Source organism: Anomaloglossus baeobatrachus, chromosome 9, assembly GCF_048569485.1.
Source record: "Anomaloglossus baeobatrachus isolate aAnoBae1 chromosome 9, aAnoBae1.hap1, whole genome shotgun sequence".
In the NCBI taxonomy this organism is placed as follows: Eukaryota; Metazoa; Chordata; class Amphibia; order Anura; family Aromobatidae; genus Anomaloglossus; species Anomaloglossus baeobatrachus.
In genome coordinates, this window is record NC_134361.1 from 29,862,636 (window position 1) to 29,889,610 (window position 26,975).

At 48.0% G+C, this 26,975-nt stretch overlaps 1 protein-coding gene across 1 annotated transcript in view; it reads left to right on the top strand.

Moving 5' to 3' along the window:
* LOC142251771 (vomeronasal type-2 receptor 26-like) overlaps positions 1 to 24,207 on the top strand; it is a 55,461-nt gene extending 31,254 nt beyond the window's left edge. The window contains exons 9-10 of the mRNA XM_075324821.1: positions 9,913 to 10,803; positions 24,140 to 24,207. Of these exons, the coding sequence (XP_075180936.1) occupies positions 9,913 to 10,803; positions 24,140 to 24,207 (959 nt within the window). The remainder of the gene's footprint in view (positions 1 to 9,912; positions 10,804 to 24,139) is intronic.
* Positions 24,208 to 26,975: the final 2,768 nt, after the last annotated feature.

Consider the following 26,975-nt stretch of genomic DNA (forward strand, 5'->3'; position numbering starts at 1 on the left):
TCCTACTCAATAACGGACAACATCCCAGAATCCCGGTTCCGATGCCCATTACGTCACCCGATACTAGAGTGGAGGATTGGGCGACCAAGGCCCGGGAGATCTGGGATGACACCCAAGAGGCTCTTAAAAGGGCCAAAGACCGGATGGTGACAACGGCTGATGTTCGCCGCCGCCCTGCACCATCCTTCGCCCCTGGTGACCTAGTATGGCTGTCCTCTAAGAATGTTAACCTACGGGTACAGGCAGCCAAATTCGCCCCTAGGTATCTGGGTCCGTTTAAAGTACTACAGCAGGTAAACCCAGTGGCATATCGACTCCAGCTCCCTCCACGCTGGGCTATAGCCAACACCTTTCACGTGTCCCTCCTGAAACCCGTACGACTTAATAAATTCTCGGGGTCCCTGCCGGCTCAAACTGACTCCCCGTCCGACGACCCTGAGGTGGCAAAACTTGTGGAGACAAAAGTCATACAGGGCAAGAGGTACTACCTCGTGGAGTGGGCCGGCCGTGGTCCGGAGCATAGATCCTGGGAGTTGGAGGATCATATCCGCGCCCCGGGTTTGATAGCGGCCTTCGAGCACGGACAGGGGGGGGGGCCTAGACGGGGGGGTAATGTTACATCTCGTGGCTCTCCTGAGGCAAGGACTGAGGCAGTCTCCCATTCCTTGCCTGCCACGAGCACTCCTGCTCAGCAGCACCGAAGGTCTGCCAGACTGCGCAGTGTGCAGGAGATGCCTTCTCAGAGAGGCAGCAGAAGGGTGACACCTAGTGGTTCTCCTGTTACAAGGAGTGAAGCGGTCTCCCATTCCTGGCCTGCCGCAGACTCTCCTGCTCAGCGGCCCCGAAGGTCTGCGAGGCTGCGCAATGTGCAGAGGTTTACTGCTCAGGGAAGCAGTGAGATTCCCGTTATCTCTGCACATTGTGAGACCGAGGATCCCGCCTCTATTTCCCAGAGGCAGGAGGGTGAGCATGTGCAATGCGTGGTGGGTCCTGATTCGCTCACTGACGTCACACGGCTTGATGACAAGGCTGGTGACGTGGTGAATCCTGACTGGCCAGGCTGGGACGTCGTGGACCCTGATTGGGTCAAGTCCGTCATCTCCGCCTCGCGCCCGCCCTCGGGTGGAGCTGCACCTCCTTAAAAGCTCCCCCTGCCATCATGGCGGCGCGCGACCGTCCTTCTATGTTTGGATGTCTGGCAGCGTGCTGCCACGCCACTGCTCAGGCATTTCTGTCTCTTGTGGGCTTGGCCCTTGCTGCTCCGGCAGTACCTCGTTTGCAGGCCGTGTTCCTGCCTTGCTGCTCCGGCAGTACCCCCGTCAACAGGCCGTGTTCCTGTCCCAGGTGAGCTCCTCAAGTCTCCATTGGACTCACCTGGTTATTGAAAGCACACGTGCGTGGGCACCTCTGTGCTACCCTCGTGCCATATTCTCGTGACTTCCACTGGCACACGTGCGTGGGCACCTCTGTGCTTCCCCGTGCAACAGGTACACCGAGCCGTGAGATCTGTGCCATACAACCCTCAGGGGTTAGGGCAGATCAGTGTACATAGATCGTCTGTGACATTCCAGACGATCGCTAGCAGCAACCCGCTCACTCTTCACCCACCATAGCGGCGGTCCCTTACACCGCACAGTGGACCTTGACCGGCGGAAGCAGTCCATTTCCCATCTTGGCACGCTTCCCCGGGTCCCCCTCGTAACAGACACCCACCCTCTCACCGCTCCAATAGTGAGCACATGCCCACATACCGGCGTCAGCCAGAGCGACGCCCACCATCGCGTTGCTGAAGGCAGTAACAGACGCCGTGTTACCGGCCGAGGTCACGCCCCCACGACGAACGTCACAGGCCTGACGCTACACTGTCCCGCCCCAACAGTGACGTGTATGCTCACCAAGGGGAAGCCCAGGGCAGACGTCATACGGGCACTGCTCACGCCCCTTAATTAGCCTCGTCGGCCAGCCGGTCCCGCAGCAATAGCAGACGCCCCCATACCATGTCACTGACTAAGGCCACGCCCCCTCACGGAGCCTTATAGGTCTGACACTGCACAATACCGCCCATACAGTGACGTGTGTGCTTGTCCATATAGATGCCCCAGAACGGACGTCATCCAGACACTGCTCTCCACCTCTCCATTAACCCCATGAGGTGGCCGCTCCAACCAGGCACTTAGGAGTGTAGACCAATCCCACTACTGCATCACCCATTGATGGTGGGAGCGTTTTCATCAAAATAAAAAGGGGCATAAAACGATGCTTGTAAAGTGCCAAACGCTACCCACTAAGGGTACCCACCTATGTAAACAGGCAGGGTAGTGATGCCTGGGTAAACATTATATGGGTGGGGAGGAGGAGGGAGAGAGAGTGATTGGTGTAGGGGGGGGGGTTTGATGTGTGTGGGTGGGTATGAGGGGGGGGGAATAAATAAGAGATATTATAAAAAGAAGGTTGAATATATGCTGGACTCACAGGTCCCAAATAATATCCCCTCGCCGAGAGAAGGAGGGGAAAAGGGGGGACACGTAAATCGGATAAGCGACTGCTCACAAACAGGTAACAATGACAAGGGAAGAAGGCAATGAATAATTTCCACAAAGAATTTCAAAAACAAAAAAACCCCTATGTGAAGAAATTTGAAAAAATATATTTTGGAGAAAAAAACTCATTTTGGAAAAATGTTTTTTCTTATCAAGAGAGCGCAAAGGGGTACGGACCCGGCGAGGCAGAGGGAAGGAGAAGTATCCCTACACTGCCCTGCTCTATTTCCTACCTACCGACGGAGTGTAACAACACCATAAAGTACCAGGTGCCCCCGTACCACAGCGGCTTTCCCTGAAAACCCTATGCAGCCCTACAATTTATAAGAAGCAACCAAATGTTAAGATCTCATTAAGGCCTAGTGGTGTTTGTGTTTTTAGTGTGTGAATCCATCTACATTCACGTTGGAGGATCTTTCGGTCCCAATCTCCACCACGGACCAGATAGTTGATGAGGTCAATGCCCATAAAGACTAGGCCCGAAACATCCCCATTGTGCATAGTTGCTACATGTTTTGCCAAGGGGGTGTCTCTTTTGTTGGCTATATCTCTGAGGTGTTCTCCAACCCGCCTCCTGAACTCCCTGCTCGTCTTTCCCACATACTCGAGGCCACAAACACGTCTAACCTTGTAAATCACGCCTCTCGAGCGACAGTTAATGAAAGCCCTATTGTGGAAGGAGTCCCCTGTTACTGAGCTGGAGAAGGTTTTGCCAGTCTGTATGTGTGGGCACGCAATACACCCACTACATCTGAAACAACCTTTGAGATCTGAGTGTAGCCAACTAGTCTCACGTGGGCGAACAAAGTGGCTATGAACAACCCTGTCCCCAATAGAACAGCCCCTTCTATAGGTGCATTTAGGATATGTTCCCACTGCATCGCCGATGTCGATATCCATCTGCAAAATCGGCCAATGCCTCTCAAGAATCCTCCGTATCTCCGCAGAACAGTTATTAAACGTGGAGATAAACCGGAATTTTCCTTCTGTCATTTCGTTCTTCTTGGGAGAAGGAACCAGTAGACTTGCCCTCTCTCTTGATTGTGCTGTCTGAAAAGCCTGGGAGAGGATATAATCCGGGTATCTTCTCTCCTTGAAGCGGCTACGCAAATCAACCGCTTGTCTAGAAAAAGTTAGGGAACTGGAGCAGTTCCGTCGTGCTCTCAAGTACTGGCCTTTGGGGATCCCAGCCTTAAGAGATCTGGGATTGTTGCTTTCCCATCGCAGAAGTGAATTTGAGGAAGTTGGTTTGCGGAAAGTACTAGTTGTCAATGTTCCGTCTCCATTTTTAGTAACCAAGATGTCCAAAAAAGATATTTCCCTATCGTCACTTTGTGCTGTAAAGTGCAAACCCAGAGGGTTGTGATTAATGGCCGAGACAAACTGTGAGAAGGTCTCCTTTGTTCCCCGCCACAAGACGAACACGTCGTCTATGTAGCGGGTCCACAACACGATCCTGTCCAAATCAAACGGGGAACACTCCCCAAAGACTAGGTTCTCCTCCCACCAACCCAGAAGCAAGTTGGCATAAGAAGGTGCACATGGACAACCCATGGCAGTGCCTCTGAGTTGGTAGAAGAAGGACCCGTCAAAGAGAAAGAAATTCCTAGCAAGGCAAAAGCAAAGTAGCCTAATCAGCCACGTGTTGTGTCCAACAAGATGGCAGCCCCGCCCTCTCAAAAAATATTCCACCGCTCTTAACCCGTCACTGTGTACAATGGAAGAATAGAGAGCCTCCACATCAATCGAACACAGTAAGGTTTCCTCATCAAGTTCCACACCCTCAATCTTCCTCAGAAAGTCCGTGGAATCTAGGGTGAAGGAATTTAGAGCACTCACAAATGGTTTCAAAACCTGATCAATATAGGTGCCAATATTTTGACAAAGGCCTCCCACCCCGGAGACTATCGGTCTGCCCTTCAGGGGTGCGAGGCCTTTGTGGACCTTGGGGAGGCAGTAGAATGTAGCCAGAGTCGGGTGCAAGGGAAGCAAGAAATCGAATTCATTTTTGTCAATGAGCTTAGCTCTTAACCCTTCTAATAATAGTTCCTTGAGTTCTAGCTTGAACTCATTGAGGGGATTACTCGTCAACCCCCCCCCTCCTCCAATCCCTCTCTCTCCCTCCTCCTCCCCACCCCTATAATGTTTACCCAGGCATCACTACCCTGCCTGTTTACATAGGTGGGTACCCTTAGTGGGTAGCGTTTGGCACTTTACAAGCATCGTTTTATGCCCCTTTTTATTTTGATGAAAACGCTCCCACCATCAATGGGTGATGCAGTAGTGGGATTGGTCTACACTCCTAAGTGCCTGGTTGGAGCGGCCACCTCATGGGGTTAATGGAGAGGTGGAGAGCAGTGTCTGGATGACGTCCGTTCTGGGGCGTCTATATGGACAAGCACACACGTCACTGTATGGGCGGTATTGTGCAGTATCAGACCTGTAAGGCTCCGTGAGGGGGTGTGGCCTTAGTCAGTGACATGGTATGGGGGCGTCTGCTATTGCTACGGGAGCGACTGGCCGACGAGGCTAATTAAGGGGCGTGAGCAGTGCCCGTATGACGTCTGCCCTGGGCTACCCCTTGGTGAGCATACACGTCACTGTTGGGGCGGGACAGTGTAGCGTCAGGCCTGTGACGTTCGTCGTGGGGGCGTGGCCTCGGCCGGTAACACGGCGTCTGTTACTGCCTTCAGCAACGCGATGGTGGGCGTCGCTCTGGCTGACGCCGGTGTGTGGGCATGTGCTCACTATTGAAGCGGTGAGAGGGTGGGTGTCACTCCTGTTATGGGGGAACCGGCAGATTAGGACCAGGGGGTATATATCCTAATCGCCAGTCGGGGCCCACCGTGCTCCAGATGACAAAGGAGCTGCTGGCACCTGAGGGTTAGGCGGAGACTATAGAGCTGGATGGCTCTGAGATAACCCAGGAACTCTGGGAACCGGTCACGTGTGTTGGGACACGTCAGACCAGACGACAACCCGATTAGCGTTTTGGTGCACCTAGCGCTACACCAACCACGTGTGCAGGAAACACGTCAGGCCGGGTGGTAACCAGGTAGCGTTGACCGGAAGACCGCCACGAAAGCACCCTGTCGGCCACGTGTGTAGGACACGTCAGGCCGAGCGGTCCTCCGATTAGCGTTTCTGGCCACCTCTCGACTGGCCACGTGTGTGTAGGACACGTCAGGCCAGATGGGTACACCAGTAGCGTTGACAGGGAAGCCGAGGAAAATAAGGAACACCCTGTTAACTCCACAGGGGTCCTGGAGTACGCTGTCCGTGCGCGTAGGGGGCACAACCGGACAGGTGGCGCAGCAGGTGCGTTGTCCGTGTGCGTAGGGGGCACAATTGGACAGGTGGCGCAGCAGGTGCGTTGTCCGTGTGCGTAGGGGGCACAATCGGACAGGAAGCACAGCAGCCGCAGCCCAGTTAACACCACTGGGCTGCTATAGCAAGACTGGAACGGCAGGAGGGAAGCACGGCGCCTGACCCTGATGTGCCGAGCCACGAATCTTGGCGTGACAGGCACCGTTCGCCTAACCCTACCTACCGCTTCCCAACATAGGCTTATGCCGCAATGAGGCTCTAACATGGAGGTGTGCTCTGACTGAGCAAAAGTGAAGACTGCGCACCTCCATGTTGTCTCCAGCCCCTTTTATAACCTGGGTCCGCCCCAAACCCAGGGTGGAACCACCAAGGTCCAATAGCAGAGTGCCATGTCATCAGTGACGTCACATGCGATCTATCCGGAACCGCCACGTCATTGATGACCTCATGGCAGCCACGCCCCAAACACTTCACCAGTCATCGTCTGACGACCAATACTGAGGTGCCAGATCATAGGGGCGGGCCTCTGCGAGCCAGTCCAGAGTTACCACGTCATCAGGACACCTGACACCCTCTGCCCTATCAGGGCCTACCACCTCACGGACATGCTCAGTGAGGTCCTTACCGGACCTAGCCTCTGGTGCACTAAGTGCCTGAGCATGCCCAGTAGCCTGAGCAACAGGCTCAGAAAGCAGACTATCAGTTTGAGCATGCTCAGTAGGCACATCCCAGAACTTAGACACAGCACGAAGTCCAAGTACCTGTGCAAAGAGGCTGTTAGGGTTAATTGTGGGAGCATGCTCAGTAGCCTGAACTGAGGACTTAGTCTCAGACATAACACAATCAGGCTGAGCATGCTCACTAGGCAAAACACCGGGCTTAGACTCTGGCTGGGGTAAATCGGCGCACGCATGCGCACTAGCCGCCTCTCCACACTTAGACGTGGTGGAAGGAACACCCAACTGGACGACCCGAGACACGGCCAAGAACGGCAGCCGGCGCCTGGGCGCAACAGGAACCGCAGCAGGCTGCTTGCGGCTATGGCGACGCCGGTTCATAACAACTCCCTTGCTCCAGACTCTTGGGGGTTATCAGAGAACCTGCCTATGGGCGGCACCACTGTTAAACGTCCCGTACTGTTTGTTTGTTGAGAGACATGTGGTTGGGCGGGACCTCTGACGTGGGACGATATTCTAACACTCCCACAGGATATTTAAGGGCGGCAAATTCAAAGCCCTGTGCTTTATGCCATGCCCTGACACACCATGCAGGAAGTCTGCTTCATACTGAAGGTAGGGACATGTTCTCTGGATATATGCTGTGAATCTTAATGCATTCATGTTTGTTCTATTTGATTCTGACAATACTGCTCGTTTCTTGCAGCCCTTGGTTTCTTGACCACAGTCCCCTGATGACTAAGTGAATTAAGAAACGCGTTGGGAGGTCTAAGCACAAACTAAGGTCAGAGTGTTGCCATTTGAGGGGTATTGTGTGGCTGAAGGGTCTGCCCCCCCTCTATTGGACAACCTTTTGCATCATTTATTTACCATAGCAGGACCTAACTATTGGTCCTAGTGACTGTATTAAGCACTGTATATTGAAGTGTGGTATATCTTGGTGTGCATATCAGGGTGACAACTCTGTCTGGTCACCTTATTTTTACGGTCACGGTGGGTGACTTTCCTACCGTGCCTGTGTCCTAATTTGGTAATAGTAGGAGCCTATTTCGGGCCCTAGTCATTTAGGTTGGTTTTACAACCTTTTATGTTGTGTGGTCAAAAATTTCTTTTATCATAAACTATTAAAAGTTATATTTTAAATTGTTACCACGTTACTTTTGAGACCATATCTTGCTTTGCTAATTGCAGTTTCCTTCCCTGCTGAGCCTGGACTGTCTCTGCCCAACTGCTGATGGTTCTCTTTTCCTTGGTTTTCTTCCCTTGCTGTGCTGCTAGTTTGATGTTTTCCACTTTCCTTTTTTGTCTATGTCCTATCACAGCTTGGGTGGGGCTATTTATACTGACCTTGCGCCAGTTTTCTTTGCTGGGTATATTTATAGGTGGATTTTAGCAAAGGAGTTGCAGCCCTACAACTAAGGTATTTTGCTTGCTAGCATAGACCAGTTTTGTTACTGCTATGTGTTTGCTCATTTACACTCCCAACACCTTTCCTTGGTCCTCAGTTAGGTTGGTGGGAAATTGCCTTTGCTTTCATTTATTTTTCTCTTTTTTCCCCCCGTTGTATATGTGCCTTAAATTTCCTCACCTTGGGTCCTTATCTACCTTTGCACACCTTTTCTCTTTTGTTTATGTCATGATCCAGGCTGGCTTTTCCCTGCTGCTGGTTACACCCAGCTCTGGCCTGGTCATGTCAGGGGTTAACTTCCCTTGCCTCGTTCCGGATTGCAGGATGCTATATCTTGCTTCTCTACCTTTGGTTCAGCACCAGTGATATTTCTGCCTTGCAGCTTGTATACTGGTTCTGGTGAGTGTTCCCGATCTGTCCAGCCTCCCTGCTACTGTATCCTGACTTGTACCCTCCCCCGTTCATCTGCCTGTCCCGGTCCCTGACTTCCCGCTCCTGTCTGTTGATTGTGTTTCCCTCTGCATACCTGATCTCCAGGCTTCCAACTTGGTTGAGTTTTCTGACTTGATATTGATCCTCCCTTTGCCGTGACTCGATTTTCCTGACTAGACCCTGACTGTTTGACTACTCTATTGCCCCCTGGTGGTTCGCCTGTTAACTGCCTGCTGAAGTTACCCTGCTGTACTTCAGCTGCCTTTCCGTTAGTATTTATTTGTCTCAACTTCACTCCTCTGCTGCCACCTAGTGGGGATTACGCTGTACTACGTCTTACTAGCCTTTGTACAGTGTGACAGTTTATTTGTGCCTAGCAGCCTCCCCTCTTGTTCCTCAGGAGGAATAAGAAGCAGCTTGATGGCCTTCAGGGAGCCAATTCTGAGTTGTGTTTTTTAGTTTTGCAGCTATTAATCTCTTCGTCTGTACAAGAACTAGTTGGGTGTGGGTGCAGCTATTGTGTTGTAGACTTTATTTCCCCCCTTTAGCCATGTTTATTATAGGTATTTGCATTACAGGTATAATACTCGCATTTCTGACTGCACGGCTGCTCATTACTAGGTGTCCATTTCCCTAAGGTTCTTCTTTCTGCTGTCATGTGACGTATCTCAGACACTTTGACTTTGAAATGAAATTTCTGGGTGCGACCAGACCTCGGACGTCTCTGCGCTTGGTAATGATGTAGAGTATGACGCATATGTCTCAAACTCTCCATGTACAGTGACCTCTGAGGCCTCTCATGCCAGGTAGTGCCATTTTGGAGTAAAGGCAGTTGAGATGTGGTGTTCAATGCCAAAAAGAAGAACCCCAGGGGACCAGATGGTGGGCAGTAGAGGCAGCCAGACAGGTGAGAGGTTAGGTGGGCATGATATTTTATCTTTACCCAAATACTGCCAAAGTTGTCAATTAAAGACATAGAGGGGGTGGAGGGAAAACAAGCAGGTGGACTGAAATGTTTGGCCACAATATGATGCACCGAGCGCCTAAACTTGGTTTGAACAGTCATTCTGTACTGACCAAGTCCCTTTAATCTATTGACAATGGTGGAATAGTCAAATCTGATGTGGTTATATGCCAAAAACAGAGAGACAATTGCCATGACTGGGAGATTACTGGGAGATCACTGCCGGACTGACGAGAGGTAAGACTAATTAGTCCTCAACTATAGTAGATTTGCTACTATAGTATACAACAGCAATTTCAACATAAAACAACAGTAATTACAAAGGAAAGGTGTCAGTTGCCAAACCTGTTTCTATCAATTAATAGCAAACAGTCCCTAACTGGGAGGGAAGGTTGCCCCTATTTCCCCATTATCAGCAATTGCCAGTATACCAGCGGCAAATCTACTGCATAAAGAAAACCTCATATAATGTTCAGAATGTTTTTGTCTAAAACAAATATATTAAAAATGAGAATTGTGTCACCATCTGAAAATTTCACAGCACATTTTTTTTCTGTTTCTTAGATATGGATGGTTGTATCACCTGCCACGAAGATGAATGGCCCAACATACAGAAAGATGAATGTGTTCCAAAAATTGTCACTTTCCTATCGTTCTCGGATCCCATAGGAATAACACTTACAACGTCTTCTGCCGTCTGCTTTACCATATCAGTAGCAGCACTGGGCATATTTACAGTGTACAGAGACACCCCCATAGTCAAAGCCAGTAACCGGGATCTGAGTTACATTCTGCTCTTGTCTCTTATGATCTCCTTTCTGTGTACTCTGATGTTCATCGGCCGACCATCAGCTCTAAGCTGCATCTCGAGACAAGTGACTTTTTGTATTGTGTTCACTGTATCTGTTTCCTCAACTCTGGCCAAGAATATTGCGGTTTTTATGGCCTTCAAATCCACCAGGCCTGAAAGTAAATTGTGGCCCAAATTCCTATTCCCTAAATTCATCATATTGCTCTGCTGTCTAAACCAAGTTACAATCTGTAGTGTTTGGTTGAGTCGATGGCCACCTTTTCCAGAGCTAGATAGACATACCGAATTAGGGAAGATAATATTACAGTGTAATGAAGGTTCAAGCTTGGCGTTCTACATGGCTTTGGGATACATCGGTCTTTTGGCATTCTTCAGTTTTGTACTGGCCTTCTGTATTAGGAAGCTACCTGACCGATATAATGAGGCCCATCATATAACTTTTAGCATGTTGGTCTTCAGTGCTGTCTGGATCACCTTCATACCAGTGTACCTTACGACCAAAGGCAAATACTTGGTGGCCGTTGAGATGTTTGCTATCTTGACATCAAGCTTTGGGCTTCTGGTCTGCATCTTTTTTCCAAAATGCTACACAATTATTCTGAAGCCAGAGAGGAACATTCGGAATAAAATACATGTCAGATCTGGTTAGTGATGATAATTGCTTGGAGAGTTATGTTTTTTAGCATTGAAAGAATAAACTTTTCAACATGTAGTTTAGATTCTGTGATGTTCTTGAAGGTATCATCTGAAGTGTTGACAAAATTTGAGTGTAGGCTGCTTTACATGCAACGATATCGCTAGCAATGTCGCTAGCAATCGCACCCGCCCCCGTCGTGCGTGCGTCACGGGCAAATCGCTGCCCCTGGCGAACAATATCGCTAGTACGTGTCACACATACTTACCTTCCTAACGACGTCACTGTGGCCGGCGAAAAAACTCTATTTTAAGGGGGAGGTTCGTGCGGCGTCACAGCGACGTCACACAGCGGGCCACCAATAGAAGCAGAGGGGCGGAGAGCAGCCACATTAACGTCACTCCCACCTCATTGCTGGAGGACGCAAGAACGCTGTTGTTCGTCATTCCCGGGGTGTCACACGTAGCGATGTGTGCTGCCTCAGGAACGACGAACAACCTGTATCCAAAATGAGCAACGATATTTGGGAAAATAACGACGTGTCAACAATCAACGATTTTTGCCATTTTTTGTATCGTTAGCGGTCGCTCGTAGGTGTCACACTAACGACACCGGATGTGAGTCACGAATTCCGTGACTCCGACGACATATCGTCAGATAAGTAGTTGCGTGTAAAGCAGCCTTTATAATAAATACAATACTTTTGAATCCCAATGTATTCATAGGGGTAGCATTGGGCCCATGTTCCCAAGGTAAATAAAGGCTTCACTGGTGTGACCTCTATCTAAAGCACAATTATCTGTTCCAGTTGGTACAACACTTTTTCTAACTGTCCATATGCTTTTATACAATCGCCAATAACCTCTTAAGGATACCACCTAGATTGGTACCCAAAGGTCTTTGTCATTGTAAAGACCTTTGGGTACCAATCAATGTAAAACAAAATTGTATTTAGTTCATTTAAAATCCATTTTTTTTTTGTTTTCATGCTAAAGTATTGTAATATATTCTCTGCAATTGTCCCTCTGAGATCCTCTAGTCTCAATAACTCAATATTAACCTTACGTAAGCAGATATTATATTATTATATTATATTAGGAGCAGATCACGTTATTTCTAGTGAAATGAGAGAAAAATCCTAGCTTAAAATATACAATGTATAAAAAAATAAAATAAATACATAAATGGAATATAACACAGAAGACTCTGCATTGTTTTCTTACGTTGGATTTTCTTCTTTTTGGTCAAATTTCCAAAACTCAAGAATCACAAATCAAAAAAAGAAGGTACAAAATGATAAATGGCTGTGTTGTATTGTATTAGATATTTTTCTGGTGTTTTATGTAATTTTTCCACAGAAGGTAATGTTAGAGATGATCAGATATATTAATTCTTCTTTCCTCATTCTTAAAAATAAAGAAGAATTTGTTATTGCTGCAACATGCTATACATTAAGATTATAGTAGAAGTCACCTAATGGTTATTCATCCAAACAAATATAAAAACCTATAAGTACACATCGCTATGTGTTATGCCGCTGGAACGACAAACATCTCCTTACCTGCGTCCACTGGCAATGAGAAAGGAAGAAGGTGGGCGGGATGTTTTTCCTGCTCATCTCCGCCCCTCCTCTGCTATTGGGCGGCCGCTTGGTGACGCAGCAGTGACGTCACTATGACACCGAACGCACCTGCCACTTGAAGGAGGGATTGTTCGGAGGCCACAGCGACGTCGCACACAAGGTATGTGCGTGTGACGCTGCCGTAGCGATAATGTTTGCTATGGCAGCGATCACTAAACGTCGCACTGGCGATGGGGGCGGGTGCTATCGTGCTCGACATCACTAGCTAGCGTTAGCGATGTCGCAGCGTGTAACGCACCCTTTACTGCACTATTCTATATCCTGTTGTGTATAAATATGTGACTCATCAGATTTTGTGTTATACCCCGCCTGATGAAGAGACCTGAGGAGTCTCGAAAGCTGCTATTTATTATCAGCTTTTCAGTTAGCCATTGAAAGGTATCAACCACTGAGGACTCTCAGTTTTTTAAACATTTTTGATAACTGCATGCACACAGAAGCAGGCACATTGCTTTTTGGACGTTTCAAACACATTAAGGAGTGTCTTCAGACATATTCTTGCAGCATGTTCCATTTTAAATACCCTTATCCTTTCCCATAATCCTGAGCCACTCTCTACCATCCAGCCTGACCTTATATCCCAGCACTCTAAACTCACTCTGTCTTTACTGCGGCTCCATGTCATATTCTTCTCCCGAGGGCCGCCTTATGGCTCTTCAAAATTTGTGAGTGAGGGCTGCGTGTTGACCCTCCAAGATTTATGAGTGAGGGCCACCTGATGGCCCTCTAAAAATTTAGACTAAGGGCCGCATGATGGCCTGGTTTATATGGTGGAATCTACAAGTAAAATGTTAGCATGGGAATATAAAATTAAGAAAGGAACACCTAACCCTTGGCCTGGGAACTTGCAGCATGTGTGTGCTCTGGGGAAGAGTTGTCTGCCTTCTCTCTCTCTGGCCTCCCCACTGTATCTTCCTGCCAGTTGGGGTGTTGCTGATCTTGCACTGCTGTCCTTGCTCTGCATTTCACCTTGCCAGGATGGGTCACTGACTTCATCGTCCACCACCCTGTCTTCCACTTCCACACTCTGGTTCTCCTCCTGACTTAACAAAATTACTTGTTGGCATTTGTGTCTCATCATCAACTGCTTGAGGCACTAATTGCACAATATCATCTTCCTCTGACTGTGGCTGCTCAAATATTTGGGCATCATTATACACAATTTCCTCATTTCACTCTTGTAACATGAAGGGCGAGATGCCAAAGACAATGAATCGAAATGTAAAGACTCACTCCTCCGAAGAAGTTAGGTCTCCTGGATGATTGTTTTTCTTGTGCTTCTATCTGCAAACTGAATTATTTTAATTTTGAAAATAAAAATGCAGCCCTGAAAAAGAATATTGGTATTAATTAATATAATATATTAATATTAATTAATATAATTAATAGTCAGGTAACTCGCGGCCACCGCTGGATCCAGCTGTGGCCGCGGGTAACCTCAGTGACAGCAGCTGATCGCGCTACTCATCTCATTAGCTGTGTGGAGGTGACCGGAGCGGCGGTGTATTCTGCTGCTCCTGTCACCTCCATGCAGCAGAGCTGGAAGCGACGCTGGAGGTCCGTGGATTACGCCGGACATGGAGGGTTTGTCGGGGTTAATAAATAGGTAATGAGGGAATTTGTTTGTGTTTTTTATTTCTAATAAAGGATTTTTCGGGTGTGTGTGTTTTTTTACTGTCACTTACAGATAAATCATGGAAGGAATCTCGGGGAGACGCCTGACATGATTAATCTAGGACTTATTGGCAGCTATGGGCTGCCAATAACTCCTTATTACCCCGATTTGCCAACGCACCAGGGTAAATCGGGAAGAGCCGGGTACAGCCCCAGAACTGTCGCATATAATGTATGCGGCAATTCTGGGCGGCTGCTGACTGATATTGTTAGGGTGGGGGGCTCCCCATAACGTGGAGCTCCCCATCCTGAGAATACCAGCCTTCAGCCGTATGGCTTTATCTGGCTGGTATTAAAATGGGGGGGGACCGCACGCCGTTTTTTTAATTATTTATTTATTTATTTCACTGCACAGTATAGACACGCCCACCGGCTGCTGTGATTGGGTGCAGTGAGACAGCTGTCACTCAGCGTGGTGGGCGTGTGTGACTGCAACCAATCACAGGCGCCGGTGGGCGGGGAAAGCAGGGAATACGAGATTGATTAATGGGCGGCTGGCTTTTTCAAAATAGTAAAAGCCGCCGGAGTTATTATAACAGCCGTGCAGCGCCGCGCCGGAGATCGGGGAACGGTAAGTATGAGAGAGGGGGGAACTGACCGACAGACAGCTAGAGGGACAGATAAGACAGAGAGACCGACCGACAGACATAGAGACCGACCGACGGACTGAGGGAGAGAACGAAACAGAAAAAGAAAAAAGACCGACATCACATGAAAAAAGCACAAAACGTACAGGGAGCAAACAGAGATGCGTCCGTGTCACTCGGACGTGCGCACAGACCCATTGACTTTCATTGGGTCCGTGCTGCGTGTTGCGTGCAGAAAACGGACATGCTGGCGTGAGACACGGACCAAAAAACGCATCACGGAGACGGACTCACGGACATAACCAAAAACGCAATTGTAACCGCTGAGATATAGTAACATTGGTGCACGTTTGGCCGTGTCTCCAGTATACACGGAAACGGACCAAACACGCACGTGTTTCACGGATGTGTGTTTCAGGCCTAAAGCTGTGTTCACATAGGGCAGGTTTTTTTCATTGTTTTTTTTTTCATTGGTTTAATGTAAATACATGCTAATAACAAGCTGCAGCTTTTGCTCAGATTTTGCTTCAGAAAAAAACACCCAGTGTGAACATAGGCTAACGCCTCATGCACATGTTCAGTATTGATGAGTATTTACCTCAGTATTTGTGTGATGCCCTGGACTAGTCAGGTCGTCCCAGGTAGTCCCATTCACACACACCCTGTTACGAACCGGCGCCGCCATAGCCGCAAGCAGCCTGCTGCGGTTCCTGTTGCGCCCAGGCGCCGGCTGCCGTTCTTGGCCATGCCTCGGGTCGTCCAGTTGGCTGTTCCTTCCACCACGTCTAAGTGTGGAGAGGCGGCTAGTGCGCATGTGTGCGCCAATGTACCCCAGCCAGAGTTTAAGCCCGGTGTTTTGCCTAGTCAGCATGCTTAGCCTGTTTGTGTTATGTCTGAGACTAAGTCCTCAGTTCAGGCTACTGAGCATGCTTCCACAATTAACCCTAACAGCCTCTTTGCACAGGTACTTGGACTTTGTACTGTGTCTAAGTTCTGGGAGGTGCCTACTGAGCAGGCTCAAACTGATAGTCTGCTTTCTAAGCCTGTTGCTCAGGCTACTGAGCATGCTCAGGCACTTAGTGCATCAGAGGCTAGGTCCGGTAAGGACCTCACTGAGCATGTCCGTGAGGTGGCAGGCCCTGATAGGGCAGAGGGTGTCAGGTGTCCCGATGACGTGGCAACTCCGGACTGGCTCGCAGAGGCCCGCCCCTATGATCTGGCACCTCAGTATTGGTCGTCAGACGATGACTGGTGAACTGTTTGGGGCGTGGCTGCCATGAGGTCATCAATGACGTGGCGATTCCGGATAGGTCGCATGTGACGTCACTGATGACATGGCACTCTGCTATTGGACCTTGGTGGTTCCACCCTGGGTTTGGGGCGGACCCAGGTTATAAAAGGGGCTGGAGACAACATGGAGGGGCGCAGTCTTCACTTTTGCTCAGTCAGAGCACACCTCCATGTTAGAGCCTTATTGCGGCATAAGCCTATGTTGGGAAGCAGTAGGTAGGGTTAGGCGAACGGTGCCTGTCACGCCAAGATTCGTGGCTCGGCACATCAGGGTCAGGCGCCGTGCTTCCCTCCTGCCGTTCCAGTTTTGCTATAGCAGCCCAGTGGCATTAACTGGGCTGCGGCTGCTGTGCTTCCTGTCAGATTGTGCTCCCTACGCACACGGACAACGCACCTGCTGCGCCACCTGTCCGATTGTTCCCCCTACGCACACGGACAACGCACCTGCTGCGCCACCTGTCCGATTGTGCCCCCTACGCACACGGACAACGCACCTGCTGTGCCACCTGTCCGGTTGTGCCCCCTACGCGCACGAACAGCGTACTCCAGGACCCCTGTGGAGTTAACAGGGTGTTCCTTATCCTCCTCGGCTTCCTGGTCAACGCTACTGGTGTACCCATCTGGCCTGACGTGTCCTACACACACGTGGCCAGTCGAGAGGTGGCCAGAAACGCTAATCAGAGGACCGCTCGGCCTGACGTGTCCTACACACGTGGCCGACAGGGCACTTTCGTGGCGGTCTTCCGGTCAACGCTACCTGGTTACCACCCAGCCTGACGTGTTTCCTGCACACGTGGTTGGTGTAGCGCTAGGTGCACCAAAACGCTAATCGGGTTGTCGTCCGGTCTGACGTGTCCCAACACACGTGACCGGTTCCCAGAGTTCCTGGGTTATCTCAGAGCCATCCAGCTCTATAGTCTCCGCCTAACCCTCAGGTGCCAGCAGCTCCTTTGTCATCTGGAGCACGGTGGGCCCCGACTGGCGATTAGGATATATACCCCCTGGTCCTAATCTGCCGGTCCCCCCGTAACACACCCCCTCCCTAAAAAGGTGACAGCAGCCAAACTTCAAAACCCTTGTCACCTCCCTCCAGGTTTGATGTCCACACCAGGGGGCGGAGCCAGGCAGTTGGCTCCGCCCACCGAGGAGTTCACAGGCCTGGAGGCGGGAAAAACAGTAGTTCTAAATAGATTAACTTTGACAGTGCACTGGAGTAGTCAAGTTCAAGGGCAGACCTGTGACCAGGCCTTCCATAGTCTACGAGGTGTCTGGGTTGGAGCACAGTCACCTCTGGCAAGGAGGCAGATGGTGGTGGCCGCCTGCAGGAGCTGGGATTACAGCCGGTGGAACCGTAGGGACCAGGGACGGGCGGTGGCCCGCCAGTACCGAACCGGGGAACCGATTGGAAACCGAAGCACCAGGAGGGGTACTCAGACCCAGTACGAGGCCCAGAATCAACTAGGCTAAGTTGAATCAACTGATTGAGGACTGGACTTTAGGACCTTTCTCACACAAGACTCGACTGAAGACAACAATCCAACCATTAGGGTAAAGCCACCACCAAGGCATAGAGACCCAAGGGGCCAGCGTCTGCAGGCAAATAGGTCTCTCCCGACACCCAGCAAGCCGGGGAGCGGACTACCGTTGCTTAGGCATAGGAGTCATAGCGTCTACACTAAAGAGGTGCAGGAGAAAGGCGGAAACCACCAACCTGTTAAGGGAAAGCTGCAGCCAGCTGCGGGCCCCGTTCATCATCCCGTTTGGTTTACCAGAGACTCCAGTGTGTTGTATCATAGTGAGTACACCAGTGCCTTCGGGCCGAGCACCACACCGCATCGCACTAGCACCCAGCACGCACCCGCTCCCCCGCCTCAGCACCTCCCTCGGGCCCCCGGGACCATCACTCCCCTACCCACGGAGGGGTCAACACCAAGTTGCGCAACACTGTCCCCGGGAGGCCTAGTCAACGGCAGCGGTGGTGTCCATCCATTCACCACAACCCGTGGGTGGCGTCCCGAACTTAAATACCCTACAAACCACCGGCGTTGAACTCCCCACCGAAGTCCCTTCGTGTAGCGCCAACCCCCTTTCAGAGCGATGTGACCCCCAGGTCCGTGGAGAGCTCGAGCCACCCACCGACGAGCACGGATCCGAGCGGCTCGGCAGCCGGCCAAGCCCACGAGCCAATACATTTGTAAAGCCTCGTGCACACGCAGAGAATTTGATGAGATTTTTTACGTCAGTATTTGTTAAACTATGTTCACACAGGGCCTTTTTGCGCACTTTTTTCATTTTTTTTGGGCAAGTCTTGTTTATAGATTAAAGTTGGACTGTTCCATACTATGCCTTAGTGTTTTTTTTTTAATCTTTTTAATCTGAAGGGTATATTTATTAGATTAGTGGATGTTTTTAAGGTTATAGTTTTAGCAACAATTTTTCAGAAATTATGTTTCAGGTGTATGATGATGGACCCATCACATGACCCATCACATGACCAATGTGTAGGGATGGGGGGCCCACAGATCCTGAACAGCCCGGGGCCCTGGTTACAAGTGATGGGCGAACCCCCCCCCCGATGTTCGTGATCAGGAGCCTTGGACAAACTTTTTGTAATGTTTGAGTTCGGGGCCAGACATAACGTGAACTTGTATCCAAACTCTGAGCTTGGACTTTACAGTTATGTGATGGGGCGGGGAGGCTGTAAAATAAAGAATATAATTAAGAATAAACATTGTCATTATACTTACCGGTCCTGTGATGCATGCTGCAGACCCGTTCAGCCGCTGTCTCCCGGCCGCTCCTGCTTCCAGGTCCGATCATTAACTTCCCGTGGTATTGACTGCACTGCTCGTCACTCAGCAGTCTTCGTCTTTTTTCAGCCTTGTTCGCAGTGACGTCAAGGTTCACCCGAGTCCATGGCTTAGCCATGTAATCAAACGGATAAGGCTCCGCTTCACCATAAATAATTGGTGCTCAGAAAACATGCCTAAATGACGAGCCGAAACTTTGGCATAAGGAGTTTTTGGCATGACTTTTTGCAGAAATCACTTAAAAATGAATAAAAAAAAAAATCATTTTTCACCACTCTTTGTGTGGCAGAAATTTCCTCCATGGCTTAGCCATGGACTCGATTGAACTTGGGTATGGTTACACTAGTGTATAGCTTCCGATGCGAGAGCATCGGAAGCAATATGCAAATGACCCTCTGCTGCGGGTGTCAGCCAAGGGTCATGCGACTGTGATGTGATCTTGTGATCGTATCACAGGTGCTGAGAAGAGTAAGGGAATACTTTCTCCCCATTTCCTCTGCTGCCTGCCTCTGTGTATATCGCACTGCACTCGGATTACATGCAAGTGCAGTGCGATGTTTCCCACACTCCCATAGACTTGTATGGGGGAGCGTTAGCTGAGAGTCGCTGACAAATGCAGCATGCTGCGATTCATTCTGCATGCCGATATGGCATGAGAAATCAATCACAGATGAAGACTGCCCTGAAGTATTACACTAGAGAGAGAGCAATCTGATGTTTTATCGGATTGCACTCACTCTTGCAAACCGCAAGTGGAACCGTACCCTCAGTGTCAGGGTATGATTCCTCTTGCATATGACTCGTGTTAGTCTCGCACCAGTATCACCTGGCATGGTGCAAAATCTCCTGACAGGAGCGTCAGCTGCATGTATTTCCATGCAGCTGAGGCGCTCCTGTCAGAAGAGTGTGCGCCGTGTCGGGTGATACCGATGCGAGACTCACATGAGTCATACGCAAGTGGAATCATACCCTCAGCCTGCTTCTCGCTCTGTAGAGACGCTTGTCTGTTCAGCGCAATGAAGCAGAGCTGACATTGCTCTCCCTGTGGACTACGTCGGACTAAGGATTTTTGTATAGCACGGAGTCTCTAAATTTTTTTTGTTTTATTTCTAATTAAAAAAAAATCTATGTGTTGTGTTTTTTTTGTTTACTAGAAATTCATGGTGGCCATGTCTAATTTGGCATGACATCATGAATTTCAGGCTTAGTACCAGCTGAGAATTCAAAGCTGGTATTAACCCCTATATTACCCAGTGTGCCACCATCATCAGGGCTGCTGAATGAGCTGGGTAAAGCACCTGGAAATGGCACTAAGAAACAATGCGCCATTTCCAGGGGTGGCTGCAGTTTTTAGCGTGGGGGCCCAGATCACTTGGGCCTTACCACGCTGAGAATCCCAGCCCTCAGCTGCCAGATTTTACCTGACTGGCAATCAAAATATGGCGGGAGTCCACGCATTTTTTAAATTTTTTTTTATAAATAATTAAAAAAAAATTAATGGGCTTCTCTGTATTTTGATTGCCAGCCAAGGTAAAGCCAGGCAGATGGGGGTGGCAGCCCGTAGCCATCCGCTTTATCTGCGCTGAGAATCAAAACTGCCACGGAGCACTACGTCTTTTTTTTACATTATTTATTTTTAAAAAATTGTGTGGGCTCACGCCATATTTTGATGGCCAGCCAGGTAAAACTAGGCAGGAATCCTCAGCGCAGGGTGGCTCAAGCTGTCTAGACCTCCCACACTGCAAATTGCAGCCCACAGCTGCCCCAGAAAATGGGTCATTCATAGAAGGGCTATTTTCTGGCACTTTACCTGGCTCATCCAGTGGCCCTGATGGTGGTGGCACACTGGTTAATAATGGGGTTAGGGCCAGCTTTGTATTATCAGCTGGTACTAAGCCCGAAATTCATGGTGTCTAGCCAAAGTAGACATGGCCACCATGAATTTCTAGTAAACAGTAAAAAAAAACACAACACATAAAAAAATTATTAGAAATAAAACAAAAAATAAAAATTTAGAGGCTCCATCTTTAGTATAACAAAATCCTTAGTCTGACATAGTCCACAGGGAGAGCAATGTCAGCCCTACTTCATCACTTTGTAAAGACAAGCATCTATACAGAGCGAGAAGCAGGCTGACAGTGATAGCCATGGACTCGATTGAACTTTGACTAAGGCCAGAGTCACACTTGCGAGTGACTCGGTGAGTCTTGCATCGGCATCGCCCGGCATGGCCGCACACTCTCTGGACAAGAGTGGTTTGGCTGCATAGAAATACATGCAGCCGACCTGCTCCTGTCAGGAGAGTGTGCAGCAGCGCCGGGTGATGCCGATGTGAGACTCGCCGAGTCACTTGCAAGTGTGACTCTGGCCTAAGCCATGGACTTGGGTGAACTTTGATGCCACTACGAACACAGCCAAAAAAAGCCGAAGACTGCCAAGTGACGAGCAGTGCCATGAATACCGCTGGAAGTTAATGATTAGACCCAGAAACAGAAGCAGCTGGGAGATAATGGGTCTGCATGAAGCTGGACCTGTGAGTATAATCCTAACATTTTTTAATAATGTGCTTTTTTACAGCCCCTGGACCCGAACTGTAACACGACGAGTTTCCCAGGAAAACTTGTGTTTGGGACCTTGTGCATGAATACTACGTGTGTGATACAGACCCCGAACTTTACAGTTTGGGTTTTCCCATCACTACTAGTTACCCTTAATCCACCCCTGATTAGTTATATGCATGAAATCACTGTCCATCTTGCAGAACATAAACACAGGAGGCAGCTACTGGAAATTCAGACATAACAATCAAAACCAGGTCTGAGTGTCTGAGGTGACCAAAAATGCCCCCTGTGACATAAAAAGCAATAAAATAGCTTACAATTAGAGATGAGCGAACCTTTGGAGGTTTCGTTCGCTGGCAGCAAATGAACCAAACCTACACTGGTCCGAACTTGGCCCGAGAAGGTTCGGAATCACTGATTGGCATTTCAAGTCTCCGCCCACATACAGCCAGCCATAAGAAGAACACTTCCAAAGGAGGGTGGCAGGTTTTTTTTCGAATTTTTGTTTTGTTACACGCTACATCAGGTCACGCTGTTGTTACCCCCAGTCCAAGCCGTTCAAACACTGCAAGCGGCTCTCACTGGGTTGAGCACCAAGTGCACCTGAGCACAGCATTGCTTGCGCAAGTTAACTTCACACGTAAAGTATCCAAACTCCGATCTCGAGCTCGTAAAAGAACCTTAAAGGGTCCATTACACGCTGCGATATATCTAACGATATATCGTCGGGATCACGTCGTTAGTGACGCACATCCGGCATCGTTTGACATATCGTACCGTGTGACAGCAAAAATACTCACCTTATCGTTGCTCGTTGACACGTCGCTCATTTTCAAAAAATCGATAGTCCTTCTGCGCGCCAGTTGTTCATCGTTCCCGAGGCAGCACACATCACTCCGTGTGACACCCCGGGAACGATGAACACAGCTTACCTGTGTCCCGCTGGCAATCAGGAAGGAAGGAGGTGGGCGGGATGTTATGTCCCGCTCATCTCCGCCCCTCCGCTTCTATTGGCCGGCCGCTGTGTGACGTTACTGTGACACCGAACATCCCTCCCCCTTCAGGAAGAGGATGTTTGCCGCCCACAGCGAGGTCGTTCGGGAGGTAAGTACGTGTGACGGGGGTAAACGACTTTGTGCACCACGGGCAACAAATTGCCCGTAACGCACAAACGATGGGGGCGGGTGCTATCGCACGATAAATCGACGCGTGTAAAGTGGCCTTTAGGGCGTCATACCCTCCATTGCTAGGTAGGGAGAGATTTCATTAGGGCTTATTTAGGGCCAGTTTAATTCTTTAACCCTCCCGCCTAGTTTATTGTGCAATTATACACTCTGCAGGATCTTTTCCTTTGCTGTTTGTGAGTATCTGGTCCTTGACTTTTTAAGATATTTATTAAAAGTTATATTTTAATGGGACATATTTCCATGGTCTGTTTATAATTTTGTTCCTATTCTATTGGCTGCGGCCTGGTTATACAATCATTCTTTCAAGCATTCAATATTTTATTTGCCACCTCATCTTCATTTACTGGATCTTTAAACTATTCTATCATATTTCTTAGTCATTTACCCACCATAGAAATCCTGTAAACAAAGTATAGTCTTAAAAACCCACAGAGGACTACTATTACATATGGAAATACATTTAACAAAATCATTTTATTCAAAGCAACCCTGAATGCTAGTCCCGAATTACATTTCTACGGGGTCTTAAAGGTGTTTTCCCATGAACAAAGTACAATTTAATCAATAGATCTTTGAAGAAAAATAAGCTAATTGGCTGTGGCACTGAGTTACTTCTCATGGACAAGCCATGTGGCGGGAAGTCAAGGAGATGGAAGTTAAGCCAGGAGACTACGTAAAAGACAGAGGGATCAGGAAAAAAAGCATAGTGGAAGGCCAAGTCCGGAGTCAGATAACAGGTCAGAGGGTGTCAACGACAAAGGGGGTCAATCCAAGAAAGTTGTCGAAATGAAATGTCTAGGTCATTTCAGCAAAGGATCAGAACAGCAGACAAGAGGAATGAACTCCAGAGTTATCCGACACTTACAAAGCCCCCTCAGGAAAACAACGCTTGAAACGCGTGTCGGGGTATAGTGGTATTCAAGACTTGTGACCATCCTAAGGTATTGAACCCCTATAATGATTTATATAATTTGGGCTTATTCATATATTTTTGGCACTTGTTAAGTTTGGGGACGACCTTTAATCACATCTATATCCAGGGTATATATAATCTTTACCATCTGGTCACTGCACTAGGCACTTTATAAAACCTGTTAATCCGCGGCTAATATTTGGAAATTTGATCCGGTCCAGTATTTATGTTTTTTACTATTTTTTCTGCACTTGATATTTTTAATGTTAAAAATTAATAAAAATGTATATTTTATATCATTAATCTGTCACTATCCCTTTCATTTGAATCTCTGGGGGTTCTCATTGGTTTTTTTTTACTTGCATTGCATTTAAGTACATTATGAATTAAAATGAATCATGCAATTCGAACCATCAATTTGGTCCACATAAAAAATTAATCTGAATTAAGAAAAAAATAAAAATAAAAAATCTATGACTCTTGGATGGCGAGGTAGAAAAGATTAAAGTTAAAATATAAAATTACTGCATTTTCAAGTGTTACATTTATCTGTTAGTTATAGATGTCGTTGTGCGGCGCTGCTGGTTGATATGGAATAAAAGTTATCCAAGGAATCCAGACTAATAAAGATTTATAGCAGTTTTATCAACATGTTTCAAAATATCCGTAACTTCTTCATCAGGAAAAACTACAGAAAGTGCGGATTCTCCTGAAGAAGTTATGGATACTTCGAAACACGTTGTGAATTAAACTATCATTCATTATACCGTGGATTTTTTGGATATCTTTTGGTTCATTCCAACCAATAACACCCCACACCGGTATCTACTCCAACTTAACCTTACGTTGGACTCCCCAACATGCAGAGCATCAGCAGCAGATGGATTTATATCTTGTGCCTATAAAGTGTTGTGCTTTCTCACTACCACATCACCATTTGATGTTATTGTCTGGATAATGCCCTATTGCACTTTTTTGTTGCCTCCAGATTTCCTTTAAGTTTATCTGTTAGTCTCTTGACATTCCAGGAAAAGATATTAAAGTTGGTCGGTCATGTATACACCTTGATCAATATATTCTCTAAGGCCATATTTTCTGAACCAGAGGGATAAAAGTGAGAAAAATTAAAAAAAAAAACAGAGTACACCCTGGGGGAAAAATGAACAATCCACTCCTCCCTCCCATTTCTAAAAAAAAGACCCTGTCCCATAGTGAAAAGTGGCCAGTTTTTTTATATTATTTTAGTTTGGCTGCTCCCCTGAGAATTTCATCTTTTTTGTGTTTTAAATCCACTATACGTTTCCAAAGATATAGATATTTTTTGCTATGCTAATTTTTATGGTTCACAGGACTCTCTAGGGACATGTCCTTAGCTTATTCTGCAACTGTTACCCTGAAAGTAACACCCCTTGAAAAACAACATGAAGCCTAGCACTAAATTAAAAGGCCCACATCTCTGAACCGCATGGCACATTTGCCACCTTTGCAGATTTATTTTCCCAGAAGAGCATTGCATGGCCTATAAGTCTCCTTGCACTGGCATGCCACACTCCACAAGGAAAGATGTTATCCCTTAGAACCCAGTCATAGACCTTTCATACAGCCAAATCAAATCTTTTGTTTTGCACTCAGGAGAGGCCACACCTCAGAATACATATAGAGATTCTCGTTTGGCTTTTATCCTAAGTCATGTAGCAAGGGTTTATATTGACTTTTAAGATTACTGCTTCTAGTAGATGGCACTAGAATTAATGTTACCTTCCCCTCCTAAGAGGCAATTTGCATATTTAATTTCCCAGAGGAGCATTGTATGACCTAAAAGTCTCCTTACATTGGCATCTCAGGCATGTCACACAACACAAGGAAAGACATTACCCCTTAAACCATTCAAAAACATTGACATCAAAGACAATATTGTGATAATATATGACTGAAAAAAAATACTGTTTTTTTAGATTGTAAGATGCACTTTTACTCCCAAAAGGGAGGATAATGAGGGGTGCGTCTTACAATCCGAATGTAGGTTACCGGGAGGTCAAGAATGAGTGCTGTGTTGGCGGCATGGATTGTGCTGGCGGCAAGTGCTGTGCTGGCCAGGCTACTGGGGCTCATGCTGGCGGTGAGGGCCCATGCTGGTGGCAGGGGCTCGTGCTGGTGGTGGGGGCCAGTGCCTATGGCAGCAGCCCACCTGGCTGTGTGGAGCAGGGTTATGCGGTGGGTGTTCCAGATGCTCTGTTGGCGGTGCGGACTTTAAAGAAATGGTACCCAGAGTTGGCACGTGCATAGATGGAGCTCGCAGCTCAAGATCTCATCTGCACACATGCCGCCTCCAGCCCATTAATCCCCCAGCAGCGGACTTAAGGAAAATGATACCCAGAGGTGGCACATGCGCAGATGAGATCTTAGCTTGTCATTGAGCCAAGAGCTCAATCTGCACACGCACCACCTCTGGGCACCATTTCTTTGGGATACCACCACACCACCCTGTTTTGCGCGGCCCCCGCAGCCAGGACAGACCCCACAGCCAGGATGGCCCCCACCGCAGCACCTGCAGCATCGGCCTACTCCAGCACCATCCATACCTCCTGTTACCCCGCTCCACTACTGATGGCGCCCCCCTCCGGTAAGACACCACCAGAGTATAAGATGGACTCCATTTTTATTGTTTTACCTTTTTTTCTCTACATTTGGGTGCATCTTATAATCCGGTGCGTCTTATAGAAAGAAAAATACGGTACTAACTCTACTGCTCGAAAACATGTCACATCATTTTTAAGTTGGCCTATGTAAATGTTATGGTCAGTAGCAACTCACAAAGGATAAAGGTATCACATTAAAAACCATTGAAAACTGCAACTGACCCTTCCGGTTCCTGTACAAACTAGAGATCCCAACCCCACAGTCCCTTGTGGACCCTGCATGAGATGGAATAGCCCTGACCAAAGACTAAAGAATGGCAACTCGGACCTATTCAGCGATCGAGTGCTTCACGTTCCTCCTCCGAAAGGCAGAGCAGAGTGCAAATTACTTACAGAAGTCAAGGTGTGCTCAAGTAGAAAGTGATCATAGAGTAATACAAACAACAAAATACAATAGAGGGTGCATATTGTTAAAGAATATGCTGCCTACTGACTAATACAAGCAGAAGATAGGTGCAGAGTAAAGACCATAAACAGCAGCGAGAGGTATGTTAGTTTCTCTTCCACTGACTGGCATAAACAAACAGCAATATGACTGTACATCAAAATGAGAATATCACCAGCAGGAAGTAGTAGCAGGGGGAAAGTATTTAAAGCCGCACCCGAAAGGTGATTGGGCAGACAAATGAGTAACTGAATAAACCTGATATTCTAATAGAACTAAAGGAAGGATAACAGAAACTAAACACCTAACAAAAAGGTGTATCAGCTGTGATCCGAGCGACAGAGAAGCCGACGACAGAGCACAGACTCCGGGGTTTGAATCCAGACTCATGACAGTAATTCCCTGTGTGAGAATTGAGCATATGCAAACATCTC